General features: G+C 44.9%; 1 protein-coding gene across 1 annotated transcript; it reads right to left on the bottom strand.

The window, feature by feature from the left end:
- Positions 1-9,979: 9,979 nt before the first annotated feature.
- On the bottom strand, positions 9,980-13,700 carry SPATA31G1 (SPATA31 subfamily G member 1). The gene is made up of 2 exons (XM_011748100.3): positions 13,457-13,700; positions 9,980-13,079 (listed from the first exon to the last, which is right to left on the bottom strand). The coding sequence occupies exons 1-2, from the start codon at positions 13,685-13,687 to the stop codon at positions 10,071-10,073; spliced, it is 3,240 nt and encodes a 1,079-aa protein (XP_011746402.2). The 5' UTR covers positions 13,688-13,700; the 3' UTR covers positions 9,980-10,070.
- Positions 13,701-19,119: the final 5,419 nt, after the last annotated feature.

The raw sequence follows: 19,119 nt of genomic DNA, 5'->3' as shown, positions 1-19,119 counted from the left end.
ATTTTAGTATTGAATTTTTTTTTCCAAACAGAAAATAGACTGTCCTCTTCAATCACTTAGTGCTTCTGGGGTCAGTACAATGATGCCTCACCCAGAGGGAGAGTAGTGCAGAGAAAATAAATTACTAAATATATGTTGATTGGGTTTGGGACATAAAAGACAGTCCTGAACACCATAATTTTGAATAAAATACTGTAGTCTCCAAAGATCAAAATCCCTAAAGTCTAAAATTCTGAAAATCACAATCCCAAAAGGTCAAAATCCCAAAATACAATTCTGGAAGAAATGCTAAACATTCTTCGAAAATTTACTTACATTTAAAAAAGCATATTTATTTGAGAAACAACACGACAGAACATTTCATAGGCTACTTTACACGATAAAATAGGGAATAGTAACGTTTTTGCAAGGTAAACACTCAGGTATACCAACAACAGTTGCACAGATATAACGGTGATGAGCAGATGAAACATATTTATAAAGAAATAGGTCAGAAAGTGAAATGTATAAATGCTTGTCACTATGCTTGGTAATTGTGGGCATCTAGCTTTATAACTGTGGTCAACTGTAATACTGTGACAGAAAACCTAAGTCTTGATGAGATGGTTCAGAAACTGTTACGGTAACCACTGCATTGTCTCCCAAAGAGACGGGGTCTTGAGAACGATTTATTCTTCACAAATGCACGTGTACAAAAAACAGATGTCTCTTCATTTATTGAGGAACTTTCTTTTTTTTTTTCTTTTTTTTTGAGACGGAGTCTCGCTCTGTCGCCCGGGGTGGAGTGCAGTGGCCGGATCTCAGCTCACTGCAAGCTCCGCCTCCCAGGTTTACGCCATTCTCCTGCCTCAGCCTCCCGAGTAGCTGGGACTACAGGCGCCCGCCACCTCGCCCGGCTAGTTTTTTGTATTTTTTAGTAGAGACGGGGTTTCACGGTGTTAGCCAGGATGGTCTCGATCTCCTGACCTCGTGATCCGCCCATCTCGGCCTCCCAAAGTGCTGGGATTACAGGCTTGAGCCACCGCGCCCGGCCTATTGAGGAACTTTCAACATTTTTATGCACACATACAATGCTCACACACAGAGTCAACATTGTGGTCATGGAGTCAAATTTTTAATGTCCAAGGCACCAGAAGAAAAATCTGTCCTAGTCTGGACGCGGTGGCTCGTGCCTGTAATCCCAACACTTTGGGAGGCTGAGGCGGGCGGATCACCTGAGGTCAGGAGTTTGAGACCAGCCTGACCAACGTGGAGAAACCCCATCTCCACTAAAAGTACAAAATTAGCCAGGCGTGGTGGCGCATGCCTGTACTCCCAGCTACTTGGGAGACTGAGGCAGAGAATAGCTTGAACCCAGGACACGGAGGTTGCGGTGAGCTGAGATCGCGCCATTGCACCCCAGACTGGGCAACAAGAGTGAAACTCCACCTTACGAAGAAAAATCTATCCTAGCTCTTACAGACCAATTGCCTTCCGTATTTGTTCTCTCTGGGACCCCGCCTGTTGGATGGTACCCAACAACATCGAAGGCAGGTCTTCCCCACTGAGCCCACTCAGACTTACAAACTAATCTCCAGAAACAACCTCACAGACACACCCAGATAATGCTTTGCCAGATTTCTAAATACTTAATCCAGTAAAACTGACACCTAAAATTAAGTCCACAATTCTGCTCATTGGCAACTTGGCACCCTGATGTGTCTCTTTAAACGATACTTAAGACAATAACAAGGTAATAGTTCTGTATAGCATGATGCAACTATCTTGTTTACAATCAAAAACGTACTAATCCCTTCCCCAGAATTTGAAATTTTATGTTGTCCAGCTTGTGATTTTAGGGATTTTGATCTTTTGGGACTTCAACATTTGGGATTATGGTGTTTGGGATTGTGTCCTTCAGAATTATGATCAACACTGGTATTAGTCATCCTAGACTTTATACGAGGCAAGACCAGGCTCCCTTTTGGTCTACATAGAAAATCTTTAAGGATGCATGATACTTATATTGGTTGATTAAACTGGAGCAGCTCTGGAACTCATGCTGCGAAATGGATATTTTTGCACTTTTGGTATTTTTTATTTCAGTAGATTTTTAGGGAACAAGTGGTGGTTGGTTACATAAATTCTTTAGTGGTGATTTCTAAGGTTTTGGTGCACCTGTCATTTGAGCAGTGTACACCATACTCAATGTGTAGTCTTTTATCCCTCACCCCCCTCCCACCTTTTCCCTGAGTCCCCAAAGTCCATTGTGTCATTCTTATGCCTTTGCATTCTCATAGCTTAGCTCCCATTTACAAGTGAGAACATACGATATTTGGTTTTCCATTCCTGAGTTACTTCACGTAGAATAATGATATTCTGGTTGCTGCAAATGCCATTATTTCGTTCCTTATGGCTGAGTAATATTCCCTGGTATGTATATATACCACAAATTTTTTTTTTTTTTTTAAAAACGGAATCTCCCTCTGTCACCCAGGCTGGAGTGCAGTGGCATGATCTCGGCTCACTGCAACCTCTGCCTCCCGAGTTCAAGCCATTCTCCTGCCTCAGCCTCCCATGTAGGTGGGATTATAGGCACATGCCACCACACCCAGCTAGTTTTTGTATTTTTAGTAGAGACAGGGCTTCGCCGTGTTGGCCAGGCTAGTCTTGAGCTCCTGACCTCAGTTATACCACAATTCAATTTATCCACTCATTGATGGGCATTTGGGCTGGTTCCATTAGTTTTACAATTGCAAATTGTGCTGCTATAAACGTGCGTTTACAAGTATCTTTTTTATATAATGACTTATTTTCCTCTGGGTAGATACCTAGTATTGGGATTGCTGGAATAAATGGTAGTTCTACTTTTAGTTCTTTAAGGACTCTCCACACTGTTTTCCATAGTGGTTGTACTAGTTTACATTCCCACCAGCAGTGTAAAGTGTTCCTGATCACCACATCCACACCAACATCTTTTATTTTTTGACTTTGATTATGGCCATTCTTACAGGAGTAAGGTGTTATCACATTGTGGGTTTGATTTGCATTTCTGTGATCATTAGTGATGTTGAGCATTTTTTAATATGTTTGTTGGCCATTTGTGTATCTTCTTTTGAGAATTGTCTATTCATGTCCTTAGAGCACTTTTTGATAGGATCGTTTTTTTCTTGCTGATTTGTTTGAGTTTCTTGTAGATCCTGGATATTAGTCTTTTTTGGGTGTATAGGTTGCAAAGATTTTCTCCCACTCTGTGGGTTGTCTTTTTACTCTGCTGATTGTTTCTTTTGCTGTGCAGAAGCTTTTTAATTTAATTGAGTTCCATCTATTTATCTTTGTTTTTGTTGCATTTACTTTTGGATTCTTGGGTCGTGAAGTCTTTGCTTAAGCCAATGTTTAGAAGGGTTTTTCTGATGTTCTAGAATTTTTATGGTTTCAGGTTTTAGATTTAAGTCTTTGAACCATCTGGAGTTGATTTTTTTTTTTTTTTGAGACGGAGTCTCCCTCCGTCACCCAGCCTAGGAGTACTCCATCTCAGCTCAGTGCAACCTCTGCCTCCCGGGCTCAAGTGATTCTCCTGCTTCAAGCCTCCCAAGTAGCTGGGATTGCAGGCATGCACCACCATGCCTCTGGCTAATTTTTGTATTTTTAGTAGAGACGGGGTTTCACCCGTGTTGGCCAGGCTGGTCTCAAACTCCTGACCTCAGGTGATCCTCCCACCTCGGCCTCCCAAAGTGCTGGGATTTCAGGCATGAGCTGCTGCACCAGGCCTCGAGTTGATTTTTGTATAAGGTGAGAGATAAGGATCCAGTTTCATTCTTCTACATGTGAGTTGCCAGTTATACCTGTATAGCTGTGAACAAGGTGATAGCTCTTTTGGGGCCTCAAGTTTCTTAGTCTGATAAAATGATTGAAAAATGCTTTCTAAACTGCAGAAACCTGCATACTTAAACCAAGAGGCAAATTGTGTAGGCAGTCCATCTTTCCCCTCACATTATTCCTAGAAAGAAATTGGAATGTGATCTTACTGTAGCTGATCACTTTATAGAGGGTAAACACTGCGATTAGAGGTTGGATTTCTGACCAAGAATATGGTATCAAATAGAGGACCAGCAGTATGCCATAGAGGCAAAAACAAAGATGGAACAGTATACCTCGTATCTTAAAACATGTTTACGTCTGGCCAGGCGCTGTGGCTCACACCTGTAATCCCAGCACTTTGGGAGGCCGAGGCGGGTGGACCACTAACTAGGTCAGGAGATTGAGACCATTCTGGATAACACAATGAAACCCTGTCTCCACTAAAAGTACAAAAAATTAGCCGGGTGTGGTGGTGGACACCTGTAATCCCAGCTACTCGGGAGGAGAATGGCATGAACCCGGGAGGCGAAGCTTGCAGTGAGTCTAGGCGACAGAGCAAGACTCCGTCTCAAAAAAAAAAAAAAAAAAAAAAAAAAAAAGCTATCTGTCTATCTATACGTATATATAGATAGATCGATCTAAGGTACTGATGCTACAAATTCCCCTGAAAGTCCAGTGGACACAGTGCCCATGAAGGATGCAGGTCTTCCATTTCAGCTGAACTGTGGCAAATGTCAAGTGCTTTGCTAACCCTTGCTTAGCCCTACAACCCACTAAGGGCTTTAAAATACTTAATATAGGATTTGGATTTTTTTTTATATAAAGCTACTCAGAGAAGTATGGACTCACGTTCCCATGTAAAATGGAAATTCAGAATTGCATTGTCTTTGGAGATCATAGTAGTCGGAGAGGGAAAGTACCTTTAGTTCCACCCTTGGCCAGCAGGTGGTGAGTTTTGGACTCAGACCCTATAGACAGGTTTGGGCTAAATAAAGCTTTGTAACAGAACAGTGACACAAGGAAGCAGCATGTACCTTCTGACTGGTTGATTCTCAACCAAATATACAGACTAGAGAGAATATGATAGAGTGGAAAGAACACTCAATTGAGAATTTGGGCTTGACCTCAGAGAACCTCATGTTAAAGCCTTACTATCAGGAAACAGGAGTTGTCAACAAGGCACACAGTGTTTCAGTGGGACTGCAGGGAAGGCAGTACCATATAAAATACGGTTTCTAGGCCTTAAAGGAAGGTGGGAAACTTGACGTGGAGAAGTGGAGGAGAAGAGTTTGAGGCACAGGTCAGAAAGTACAGCACTTGCTCATAAAGCTTAAAGTTAGACTAGCAAGAGAGTCTGTGGTAAATTTGGAGAGATCAGGAACTATGTTGTGAAGACCCTCAAATGCCAGGACTGAACTTTCCTACAGGTGTGGGTCATCTGGAGGATTCAGGCAAGAAAGTGACTTAGATTTCGGTGTTAAAACAATTCAATTTCTTTCTTGTGGCAAAAAAAAAAAAAAACCAAGTAAGTCATCCAACAGTTTCCAAGTGTACAATACAATATTATCAATCACATGCACATGGTTATGCATAGACAATTTACATTAAATAACTTTTTATTTTTATAGAAGTAGTAATGTGCATTGTAGAAATTTAGAAAAATAGGCCAGGGCATGGTGACTCACACTGGTAATCCCAGCATTTTGGGATGCCGAGGTGAGCAGATCGCTTTAGCTTAGGAGTTCGAGACCAGACTGGGCAACTTGGTAAGATCTCATCTCTACAAAAAATACAAAAATTAGCTGGGTATGGTAGTGTGTGCTGGTAGTCCTAGCTACTTGGGAGGCTGAGGTGGGAAGATCACTTGAGCTCAGGAGGTAGAGGCCACAGTGAACAGTGATCATACCACTGCACTCCAGCCTGGGTGACAGAATGAGACCCTGTCTAAGAAAGAAATTGATTATAAGCAAAATTTAAAAAATATTTCCAATATCCGCAGGTCATCACTATTTTAATAACTTTAGTGCATATGTTTCTGGATCTTTTTTGTGTATGTGTCTATACATGTGGTATTTTTAAACCAAATTGAGATCAAACTGCATTATAACTTTTTGGTTTTGGTCAGTATCTTCTTTTTTTTTTTTTTTTTTTTTTTTTTTTGAGACAGAGTCTCCCTCTGTCGCCCAGGCTGGAGTCCAGTGGCGTGATCTCAGCTCACTGCAAGCTCTGCCTCCCAGGTTCACACCATTCTCCTGCCTCAGCCTCCCAAGTAGCTGGGACTACAGGCACCCGCCACCACGCCCGGCTAATTTATTTGTATTTTTAGTAGAGATGGGGTTTCACCGTGTTAGCCAAGATGGTCTCGATCTCCTGACCTTGTGATCCGCCCACTTCAGCCTCCCAAAGTGCTAGGATTACAGGCGTGAGCCACCGCCCCTGGTCTTGGTCAGTATCTTTACCTTTCCCTTTATGTAAATGTTCTTGGTTGAGCATGGTAGTGGTGGCTCATGCCTAAATCCCAGCATTTTGGGAGGTCGAGGCAGAAGGAAGTTCACTGGGCATGGTGGTACACAGCTGTAGTCCTAGCTACTCAGGAGGCTGAGGCAGGAGGATCACTGAAGCCCAGGAGTTAGAGGCTGCAGTGAATTGTGATCACACCACTGCACCCTAGCCTGGGTGACAGAGCATGACCCTTTCTCTAAAAGCAAAATTCTAGAGGTCAAGAACCAATCTAGATACCCATACCATATTCAGAGTTTCCCCCAACAGACCCAAATGTCATTCACAGCTATTTGGACCAAACCAATATCCAACTTAGGTCCACAAGTTGGTATCTGTTAGGTTCCTTTATTCAAACTTTAAAAAATTAGAGGATTTTGTTCTGTTGCTCAGGCTAGAGTGTAGTGGCTATTTACGGGTGCTATACCACTACTGATCTGTACAGGAATTTTATCTGCTCTGTTTCCTACCTGGGCCAGTTCACCCCTACTTAGGCACTAGTGGTCTCCCACTTCTGGAAGGTCACCATATTGATGCCAAACTTAGCATCAGTCCGTTTACAATCGGCATAGCACACTACATCCTAGGCTCAAGGGATTCTCCTGCCTCAGCCTCCCAAGTAGCTGGGATTTAGCGTGTACCACTACTCCTAGCCTTTTACTCAAACTTTTATGACACTTGTTGAAGAGATCGGGGCAGTTGATCTCCAGAGAATTGTAGCCATGTGCAGGATGGATTAGAAGGAATAGAGCAACCAATTTACTGAGAAATAATGACTAAGACAATAGTGATGGTGGAAATGGAGAGGAGAAGATGGATTTGAAATACATTTCATAGGAATAATTGACAAGTTTTTTTTTTTTTTGAGATGGAGTCTTGCTTTGTTGTCCAGGCTAGAGTACAGTGGCATGATCTCAGCTCACTGCATCCTCCACCTGCTGGTTCAAGTGATTCTTCTGCCTCAGCCTCCCAAGTAGCTAGGATTACAGGTGCACACCACCACCACACCTGGCTAATTTTTGTGTTTTTAATAGAGATGGGGTATCACATAGGGTGGTATCGATCTCCTGACCTCAAATGATCCCCCTGCCTCAGCCTGCCAAAGTGCTGGTATTACAGGCATGAACCACTGAGCCTGGCTGACAAGATTTGATGATGGATTAGATCAGGGAGAGGAGTCAAAGCTTAAGTATTTAGATGGATGTCATGCCTTTTGATAGGAATGGGCATGTTGGAGGAAAAGGTTAAAGGGAAAATATGTTTTTGGACAAGTCAAATATGAGATGATGTCTGGTATGCTGTTGGATATGGGGACCTGAAGCCTAGAGATGCTTAGAAATGACTCATGTTTTTACAGTACACCATATTTAATGGAATGGGCTCAAGACATTCTATTTTTTAAAAATGGTATTGGTAAATTGGACATGATTTGGGGGAAGGTTAGATTATCACTTCATACCGTAAAAATCAGTAATCTAAAACATAAATATGCAAAATTATCAAAGTGCCAGGAGAAAATGTTTTAGAAGTCATGAAGTAAAATGTTGGTAGATTTAACTACATAAAAAAAATTAACTTTGATACAGTAGAAGTCACCATAAAATTAGACAGTAAGCTACAGATTGGAAGAAAATATTTGGAACATACATAACAGATTGGGTTAGTATCTCTGTAGGCAGGATCATGGCCCTCAAGATGCCCACATCGTAATCCTTGGAACCTATGTATATATTATTTCACATGGAAAGAGGGCATTAAGGTTCCAGATGGAATTAAGGTTGCTAATCAACTGACTTTATTCATTTATTTATTTAGAGACAGGGTCTTGGCTGTGTCGTCAAGGCTGGAGTGCAGTGGCATGATCTTGGCAACCTCCGCCTCCTGAGTTCAAGCGATTCTCCTGCCTAAGCCCCCGGAGTAGCTGGGATTACAGGCACACACACTATGCCTGGCTAATTTTTATGTTTTTAGTAGAGATGGGGTTTTGCCATGTTGGCCAGACTGGTCTTGAACTCCTGGCCGCAAATGATCCACCTGCCGTGGCCTCTTGAAGTGCTGGGACTGTTACAGGCATGAGCCACTGCTGCGCCTGGCCATCAACTGACTTTAAATTGGAAGTGTCCTGGAGTATTCAGCTTTGCCTAGTGTAATCATAAGGGTTCTTAAAAGTGGAAGAGGTAAGGTTGGGCGTGGTGGCTCACGCCTGTAATCCCAGCACTTTGGGAGGCCGGGGTGGGTGGATCACCTGAGGTCAGGAGTTCGAGACTAGCCTGACCAAAATGGAGAAACCCCCATCTCTACTAAAAATACAAAATTAGCCAGGTGTGGTGGTGCATCCCTGTAATCCCAGCTACTCGGGAGGCTGAAGCAGGAGAATCACTTGAACACAGGAGGCAGAGGTTGCAGTGAGCCGAGATTGTGCCATTGCACTGCAGCTTGGGTGATAAGAGTGAAACTCCGTCTCAAAAAAAAAAAAGGTGGAAGAGGGAGGCAGAAGAGGTCAGAGTGATATACTGTGAGAATAACTTGACTTGCCTTTGCTAGCTTTAAAGATAGAAGAAGGGGATCAGTAACCAAGGAACGTGGGCAGCCTCTAGAAACTGGGAAAGGCAAGGAGTGAATCCTACCCAGAGCCTAGAGAAAAGGATGCAGCCCGGCCAACCCCTTGATTTTAGCCCTGTGAGGAATGTGTCAGACTTTTTTTTTGCCGAGAGGAGACAGGGTCTGTTGCCCAGGCTGGAATGTAGTGGTGCAGTGGCTCACTGTAGCCTTGACTTCTCTGGTTCAGATCATCCTCCCACTTCACCTTGCCGAGTAGCTGGGACTATAGGCGTGCACCGCCATGCCCAGCTAATTTTTTTTTTCTTCTTTTGTAGAGACAGTGGTTTGCCATGTTGCCCAGGCTGGTCTTAAACTTCTGGGCTCAAGCTATCAGCCCATCTCGGCTTCCCAAAGCATTGGGATTACAGATGTGAGCCACTGCACCCAGGCTCTGTGTCAGACTTCTGACAAAATAAATTTGTTTTGTGGTAATTTGTTATAGCAGCCGTAGAAAAGTGTAATACGTTGACTAATACAATATCCAACAAATAGTGCGTTAGAAAATGGGTAGAGGATATGACCAGGTGATTATAGAAATCCAGATGGTTACTAGACATATTAAAAGGCACTTGTTTTCATGGCCTTGGAGATGGATGAGCTGATCCAGGGAGAGAAAAGAGCAGAGGGCTGAGAAGAAATGGTCAGAAAGATACGTGGAAAACTTATGGGTCAAGTGGATGAAGAAGAGAATACCCAAGACCAAGCACAGTTGCCTAGACTCAGGCTACCTGTGCTCATGTGAATGGATGTAGTTTTTTGTCCACATGCTGTGAAGTCGTTCCCTCTCAAGGGCGGCTCTGGTTTATGCTGACCTGGCCTTGTAGCCTCACCCCGTAGAGTAGGGATGTGTGGACTCCAGATGTGATCATCTGTGAAGATCCATAAAAGAGAGTTAAGCCTGCAGAATCCTGAGTGCTATACTTCTGGGACTTGAACCTGAGGGGATATGGCTGCAGCAGAATTGGGAAGTGACATTTTCAGTACCCTGGATTCCAAAGAAGACATGAATGGGATTTGTCTAATTCAGCTAGTTTATTAGAATTTCCATTTCTTGTCTCCACATCCCCACCATCCCCCTGGTTTGGCTTCAGGTCTTGGCATACCAAGTGCCAGTATTACCAGCCTTTTCTCTACTGACTAGATTTGGTGGGTAGGGGTCGATGGTTACCCAGGCATTTGGCTAACACCTTTTGGAAACCCCTGGCAAGGGAAGCCTTGAGGGTAGGGGAGGAGAGATGCTTCTCCATGTGGGCCCAAGGACAGTGCTTACAGTGGTGAGGAGTCAGGATGTCACTTGCTCTCAGACCTGCCTCTGGCTGATCCTGGGGACCCGAAGCTTTGGGGAGAAGCAGCTGGGGAAAAGCAGTGTGTTGAGAGCTCTGGCCCCTGTGTTGATACCTTTGAGGAAATGTGCTTACAGGGGCCTCTACTAGGCTTCTGGCCTGGGCGGGGTGGTTCTTCCCTGTGACTGTGGATAACCCCAACCTTGCAGTCCCTCCTCTATGGTCTCCTGCTTTGGGTTTTCTAGGGTGCTCTCCTTTTTTGGCTGAGGATATGGCTGAAGCCTTGTCCTTTCTCTTGTCTGAGACCAGAACCTTAGAGTTTGAGGGTTCTCCTGGGCCCGGAGATGGATAGTTCACACCAGCCTCCATGTGTACAAATGACCCTTGGAATGGGACCTGGCTCACCATCTTCCCCTTCATTTTCTCCCCTCTTTGAGATCCTTGTTCTGCCCTGCCAGACTCCTGTGACTGAATCTGGGAAGAGGATTGGGAGTGATGACAGTGGGAGGACTGGACAGGCTGAGGTACTGTGCCCTGAACTTTTTGAGGATGACAACTTGAAGAGTGGGGGCATGGATTAGGGGGATAAATCTGCTGTGGTGGGCGGGAAGGGAGTCCCCAGGAGTCTGGAATTGTGGAGCTCAGAATAGGGGAGCTGCAAAATGATTGACTTGGTCCAAGGGCTCTGGAGGCAGAGCTCTGCTGCAGTTTCTTCAGCCTGAGTTTCAACTCTCTACTCCACTGCCAGGCATGGATCCTAGGATGGGTGAGCACCTCTGGGACAGTCCCTCTCTGGGAGTGTGGGACCTCTGCCTTAACCCCTGGGCACGTCTGTCCCTTGGGTAGACCAGGATGAGTGCGCTCAATCTTCACAGCTTCAGCTAGGGTGGGAGGCCAGGGCACTGGGTGTAGGGGATCCACTGCCAGAGGGCTGGGGCCTTGGGGAACTTCTCTTTGTTGCACATTTCTCCACACAAATTCAAGGTCAATGTGTGGCTCTGGTAGAGGAGTACAGAGTGACCTGGGGGCTGGGAGCTCAGTGGCCCAGTGGTTCGTTCTTTGCTCCACTGCTTCCCCATCAGGCTTACAGTTGCTTTGGTCTGCAATAGGCTCACTTATGTGGGACTTTGAAACAGAGTTTGAGGATGGATTGGAGCCCCCACCTGGGAACACAGGAACACAGTTTTCTTTTTGCTCCATTTCCCCTACAGTAGACTGAGAATCAGACAAGACTCCCAGAGGGCTGACTCCATGCAGGTCTTGGGGTGAGTTACAAACTGGGTGCTTAGAGGCCCAGGAGTTCTTTCTCTTTCGTATGTTTCCATATCTAGCTTCAGAATCAGACAGGACCCCCATGGATCTAACTCTGAGTGGCTCCAGTGCAAGAGCTGGGAGTGGGCTGAGGGCCAGAGATGGAGACCTAGAAACCCAGGAATTCCTGGAATGCTCAGTGTCTTTCCACGTAGCTTCTGATGTAGTGAGGCCTTCCCCAGGAATAACTCTGTGTGGCTCCATAAGGGAAGTTGGAGATGCGCTATGAACAGGGTCTGGGGAATCAGATGCCCAGAGGTTCTCTTTCTGCCCCATGGTCTCCCACAAAGTTTTGGATTCAGACAGGACTCCCTGGAGGCCCATTACTAGAGACTCCAGGAGAGGGACTGAGCGAAGGCCGGGAGGTGAAACTGGGTCTGCAGGGACCCAAGTATTTTCTCTACTCTGCATGCCCTTCCATGGTGTGTCAGATCTTGGTGGGACACATTCAGGGCTGGTTCCAGAGAGCCCTGGATTGAGGTCCAAGGCTGGAGACTCAAAAGCCCAGAGGTTTCCTGAGTTTTCTGTGCATTCCCACTGGGGCTTATATCTGGATGGATTTTCCAGGGAACTCTCTCCCTGGAGTTCTGGCAGGGAGTCCAGGGAAGGGCAAGGGACTGGCAGTGAAGACTCAGAGGCCTGAGGTTTCTCTTTGTATCCCATGGTTCCCAAGAAGTCCTTAGATGTAGTAAGTCCTCCTTCAGGGCTAACTTCTTTGGGTTCTGACAGAGAAGCTGGGAATTGGCAGGGGGGTGGCATCGGAGGCTCAAAAGCTTGGGGCATCTTTTTGTGTCTTGTGGTTTCCAACTGAGTCTCATATCCAGGGAGAACTTCCAGGGGACTGGTTCCAGGGGACTGTGTGGGTGCCTCAGCGCCAGATAAAACTCCCTTGTGGTCTACAGGGAAGGACCTCAGATGGAGGGGTAGTGATGAGACAGAAGGAGAAGATGGAGGTGGAAGCAGCTGAGGATCGGGGGCCATCCCTTCTAGATCTTCCATAGTATGGGCCTCATGGGTAGAAAACTGGGCTGAGGAGTGATACTGGGGAAGCAACAGGTTGGACCTAGGTAGGAAGGCAAGCTTGTTGAAGAAGACAGAAGAACAAACAGACAACTTCAGAGGAGAGGGGCCACCTGAGCTCAGGAAGATGGCCTCCAAGGACTCGCTATGCAGAGAGGGGAGACCCCAGAAGAGCTGGCTTTTTCTCTGCTGCCGGTGGTTGCCTGATGCTATCTTGTGCCTCACAGGAAAGCTGGTCAGAATCTGGAAGATGGGGAAGGATCTTGAAGGGCTCACGGGCTGCGTGACTGTTTGCTCTGGTATCCCTGTGGCCTTGAGGAGGCCCTCAGAACCACAGGATGGCTGGGGTGGGGCTAGAGTGGCTTGCTCTCCAGTGGGAGCTTCTTTGGTAGGAGAACATGGCTTCAGTGGATCCAGAGATGCCTCGTCTTCCACCTCTTCCTCCTCCTCTTCCCCTTCCTCCACTTCTGATTTCTGCTTGCACAGGCGATCAAGGAAGGCCACATGGTGCAGAAGTGGTAGGTCCTGGGAAGTAGAGAAAGATACTCTCAGGCATGAAGCCTATTTGGATACACAGGGTTTGTTACGAGGCACTCAGTCTACTCCATACCCAGAGTGGACAGTTACTCACCAATCCCACATGTGTGGTCAGTCACCTACACAGCTGCTCATCTAGTATTAATGGTCATTACCCAGTCCTCATTTGGATCAGTATTCCCTCATATAGCTGTACATCTAGAGTCCATGGTCACTCACCTGGCTTCAAATCTAATGTCAGTGGTTATTCACCCAGCCTCACATCTAGGGCTTATAGTCACTCACCTGGGCCCACATTCATACCAATGACCTCACATGTGGTGTCAGCAGTCATTCATCCAGCTGTACAGTCACAGGTCACCCACCTTGCCTTGCACCATATTCCCAGAGCACCAGGGATGAAGCTGTCGCAACCTCCCAAGCTGCCACCATCTCCGAATCTGCCAAACCATGAATAAGAATAGTGTCACCAGATTTCCTGGACTCTGGAAGCAGCTGCTGCCGCAGTGTCTGCAGGCTAGGGTATGGGTCAGTTGGCCCCAGAGAAGCCCCATATCCCCCTTAGCCCTGAGCAGGTCCTCCAGCAGCCATTCCATTTCCCTTAGCCTTGTGGCAGTTTACCCTGAGGTCATCACTGCATCACAGAACAAAGAACTCCCATCCCCCACAGAGGCCTGGGCTTAACAGCCTTCTTCCTGAATTTAGAACGAAAAAAATTTCCTCCATCAGGCAATTCCTGCCTCACTCAGTGAAATGTGGGTGATCCCCTTTTGATTGCCCAGTTCAGAATTATGCTTCAGGCATTGTGGTTAAGTACATGGATTCTAGCACCTAACTGCCTTATTCAAATCATAGCTCTGTCATTTCCTACCTGTGAAAACTCAAAACTACTTAATCTTTTCAGTGCCTCATTTTTCTTATCTGTATAGCTAGATAAGAAAAATGAGGCACTGAAAAGATTAAGTAGTTTGATAAGATATCATTATCTTTATTTTATAGATATTTATTATTACCGTTATTTTGAGACAGCATCTCCCTGTGTCACCCAGACTGGAGTGCAGTGGTGTGATCACAACTCACTGCAGCCTCAACCTCCTGGGCTCAAGTGCTCCTCCTGCCTCAGCCTCCTGAGTAGCTGGGACCACAGGCATGTGCCACCATGCCCAGCTCATTTTTATATTTTTTATTTTTGTAGAGACAGGATCTCTCCATATTGCCCAGGCTGGTCTCTACTCCTGAGCTCTAGGGATCCTCCTGCCTTGGCCTCCCAAAGTGGTGGGATTATAGGCGTGAGCCATCTTGCCTGGCATGTTATTTTTAGAGGCAGGGTCTCACTGTATTGCCCCAGCTGGTCTTGACCTCCTGAGTTCAAGAGAGCCTCCTATCTCAGCCTCCAAGAAGCTGGGATTACACGCATGGGCCACTGTACCCAGCACAATAATATTATTACTTACTACATAGGGTTGTTTTGAGGATGGAAAAAGTAAAGTAATGGTTCCTTTTCAAAGACTTTCCTCTCCGTCTAATTAGGAATAAATAGTAACTTCTCTTAGAAGCAAAATTTATTCAAATACTTGTGCTAACATTCTTGAATATCTCCTAGCCATAATAAAGAAATCAATGTAGTTTCCACAATTTAGCCTAAATATTTGCCCTGGCATGCTTATATTGGTCCAAGCAAGCATTAGGTCATAGCCTGTTCCTCTTCTGTATTTGAAGGTGTTTTTACCTTTCTCAGCATTCCACAAGTTAACTTCTTCCTTCCTTTGTTCTCCTCTGCCTTTGCCTCTTTTTAAAAAGTTCTAAGTTGCTAGCCAGTCAGGACAAATACAGAATGTGAGGTCCCGTTCCAGCCAATGGAAACCGGACACAGCAGTAGGGTGGATGCGTCAGGCTGTAAATGACCCTGCCTCCTTTGTTCCGTATACTCTTCGTGGCAAAACTGCTGGCGAGTGTACCCTTTCTGCAGAAAGTAAAAATGACCTTGCTGAGGAAATTTAATTTATATTCAAGTGCTATTTCTTTATGGCACCGGGGAACAAACATTTCTAACAAGGATTAAATGAATAAATGTGAATGCTTAGAATAATGCCTGGTACATAATGTATGCTGTATTAAATTTCTATTTAAAGTTTCTGATTATAAGCTTCATTCTGTCTTTAATGGTTGGAATCTATCCCCTCTTTTTTATGCTTGTGTCAGCTGTGAACTGTGAAGCATTCATGTTAAGGATGACAAATAAATGTGCTTTGCCTTTCTTATTTCCTCCATTTTCCCCTAAAACCACCACTTTGTTCCATATCGGCCCTTCTTTTCAGGGCCACACTTCAATCCCTGTCCTCATTAAAAGCTGATTTGTTCTGGTGGAAAGTGTGCTGAGCTGAAAGTGAGGAGACTTGGGTTCTCTAGCTCCGTCACTGATCCACCACATGATCTTGAGAAACCAAGAGAGGTTTCTCCTTTGGTACCATGAGTTCGACTAGACTGATTCATTCATTCATGCAGCATTTGTTGAATGCCTATTATGGACCAGGTATTGTGCTCAGACTTGAAACTGCAGAAGTAAGATAGAGTCTCTGCACTAAACTAGGTCCCTTTTCATTGGGGGATCAGTGAAGCAATAGATAATGAAAATAGAGATATGCACAGAGTATTATGGGGCCAGAGAACAGATACCCACCAGTCCGAAGAAGGAGGTTGATGGTGAGGGTGCTTCCCAGAGGAGATGATTCATGCTTGATTTGAGGAACCAAGAAAGTGAGGATGTAGTGTAGGGAGTGAGAGGACAATCAGGCAGTAGGAACAGCCTATGTAAATGTGCTAGGGCAGAGAAACTATGACCCATTCTGGAAATTGAAGGTATTGCAGTGTGGCTGTAGTTTTGTTTGGGGGTTGGGGAAACGGTAGGAGATGAACCTAGAAAGACAAGATCACAAAGCCCCTGAACACCAGGCTAAGAAGTTGGAACTCTGTCACTTTTCAATGTGAAACCACTGAAAAGTTTTAAACAGGGAAGTGAGAAGATGAAGTTTGTGTCTTGGAAATAACATTCTAGTGAGGGTAAAGACACGAAAGGCAAGAGGTTAGGTGAGTCTTGCTTTAGTTAAAGAAAAACTAAAGTGAGGCTGGAACCATGGCAGTGATGGTGGGCATGGGGAATATGGATTCAAGTAGAATTCCAGAGATAAAATTGATTAGACTTGTTTACCAATAGGATGAGTTGGGGGAGAGAGTAAATTGAGGGTGACTCCAAGATTTCTGACTTGGGAAACTGGATGTTTGTTGGTGCATTTTCACTGAGATAAGAAACAAAGACCTGGGAACCAAGTTAGGGTGGTTGGGGGGTGGTGATGGGTTCCATTTTAGATATTTGAATTTGACGTTCTGATGTCACCTCAAGGTAAAGCTAGGCAAGGGACAGATACATGGATCTGAAGCTTGGGAGAACAGTCTATGGGGAGGGGTGGCTGTAGATTTGACATCTAGCAGCATATATGTAGCAGCTGAAACCATTGAAGGGCATCAAGATGAGCTACTTATGTGTAACATTTGGCCCAGACAGTGCTTTTTAACTGTGACCAATGGTGTTTTTTAAGAAAAACCTGAATGAGTAGCCACTATTGTAAATCAGTAGATTGTATATAATATTATTTCCAACTTAAAATCTGGCAACACTGGACTTATGTTCCCACAAAGTAAAGGCTATTTGGAGCTAAGTAGCAATTGGTCCCTTTGGAATGAACTTGTGCTCTCCAGTTCACTGCAGTTCTCACCCTGTTCTTAGAGTAAATGCCAAGACTGGGTATGGTGACTACTCACACCTGTAATCCCAGCACTTTGGAAGGCCAAGGCAAGAGGATTGCCTGAGACCAGGAGTTCAAGGCTACAGTGAGCTATGATCATGCCACTGCACTCCAGTCAGGGCAACAGAGTGAGATCATGTCTCAAAAAAAAAAAAAAAGTTTAATGCCAAGACTAAGGGCTAGTTACTGTTGATCATTGTGCCTATGATTTTGTTTTCTTCCACTTGTCTATTTTTACTAATTTATATTATCTGTGTGGTATTTGAATTTGCAACCACTAGATGAAGAAGGTAAATTGAGTCCTGATGGAAGACAGAGAAGGTAATACTCAACTTATTCTGTGCTTGTTAATTTACATTATGGCAAGATAATTTACCAGTTTCTGTATCCTACTCCTTGCCAGATGGGATGACTAGTAGGATAAAAAGATAACTTTGCTCACTTTTCTTCCAGGAATACTGGATTTCTTGTCTCATATGATTGTTTTTTTGGGACGGGGTCTCACTGTCACCCAGGCTGGAATGCGGTGGCGTGATCTCAGCTCACTGCACCCTTGATCTTCCAGGCTCAAGTGATCCTCCCATCTCAGCCTCGAGTAGCTAGGACTACAGGCACACATACCACCACACCTGGCTAATGTTTGTATTTTCTTGTAGATAGTGTTTTGCATTGTTGCCCAGGCTGGTCTCGAACTCCTGGGCTTAAGTGATCCACCTGCCTGGGCCTCCCAGTGTTGGGATTACAAGCATGAGCCTCCACACCTGTCCTGTCTCATGGGATTGTTGGTGGATTTTGTGTTTCCAAACCAAAAAAAAAAAACGCCCTAGCTAAACTAAATTCCCCTTCACACAGAATCTGGATAAAGTTGTATAACAGTGGAGCAATCTCAGCTCACTGCAAACTTTGCCTACCGGGTTCAAGTGATTCTTCTGCTTCAGCCTCCCAAGTATCTGGGATTACAGGTGCCTGCCAACATGCCTGGCTAATTTTTGTATATTTATTAGAGATAGCATTTCACCATGTTGTCCAAGCTGGTCTTGAACTCCTGACCTCAAGTGATCTGCCCACCTCAGCCTCCCAAAGTGCTGGGATTACAGGCGTGAGGACACCACGCCTGGCCATGACTTCTGATAGGGAGTGCTGATTTAATGGCTTTGGGACTAAGCATCTAGCACTTTGTCTTGGGAACTACAGAGATCTAGTGTGCATACTTGGCAGAGATGCTATGGATCTGCCTGCCTTTGAATGGACCATCGTATGGATTTAGACAATGGTCATCCCAGGAACGACCATGACAGACTGAAGACCAGAGGCTCTTTTTTTTTTTCCTTCCCTCTCTCCCTCCCTCCTTCCTTCTCTCTCTTTCTTTCTTTTCTTTTCTTTTCTTTTCTTTTCTTTTCTTTTCTTTTCTTTTCTTTTCTTTTCTTTTCTTTTCTTTTCTTTTCTTTTTTTAAAAGATGCAGTCTCTCTGTGTTGCCCAGGCTGGTCTCCAACTCCTGGGCTCAAGTGATCCTCCCTCCTCAGCTTCCCAAAGTTCAGGGATTACAGGCCTGAGCCACTACACCTGGCCCAGAGGCTGTTTTCTAAGTGTTTTTTTTTTTTTTTTTTTTTGTCAGTGTCCAACATGCTAAAGAGGGAAATGGGGCCCAATAAATGGTTGATACTGGTTGTCTTTACACCCTAGTAAATGGGGTTGTGAGCCAGATCCAATTTAATTTAGAAAAAATAAATAATGCAATTTTTTTTGCTCCTCCGTGATGTGGAACACATTTATACTCTAACATTTACTATCTGATTTAACCTTTTTTTCTTTTTTTTTTTTTTGGCTTAAACAACAAGCACTTATTTCTCATAATTCTGGAGGCTGGGAAGTCCAAGATCAAGGCCCCTCAACTTCTTTTCCCCTCCACCCCCAGCAGCCAGCAGGTCTCAGAGTAACCAGAAGACGTCAGATGGTAACTTTTCATCATCAAAAACCATCGCATCCGTTCTACTTCTGTCCTGCTACTGTGGCTGGTGCCCCTCTGGAGACCTCCCTTGACTCTCCCAAGCCGCAATGAGTGCCCTTATCATTGCTTCCCCAACCCCCCACACAGCGCTTTCCACAGTAGGTTGTAACTTGTGGCTTAAATATGTCTTTTCAGACGGAAGGAACCTGGTACCCAGTTCACTGCCCCAACGTCAGTAACTTGCGCTTAGTTTCTGGTTAGGACTCAGCACCCTCT

This window comes from Macaca nemestrina, chromosome 14, assembly GCF_043159975.1.
Source record: "Macaca nemestrina isolate mMacNem1 chromosome 14, mMacNem.hap1, whole genome shotgun sequence".
Taxonomy (NCBI): domain Eukaryota; kingdom Metazoa; phylum Chordata; class Mammalia; order Primates; family Cercopithecidae; genus Macaca; species Macaca nemestrina.
The sequence above is the reverse complement of the archived record's forward strand: the minus strand, read 5'-3'. Positions and strand labels throughout refer to the sequence as shown.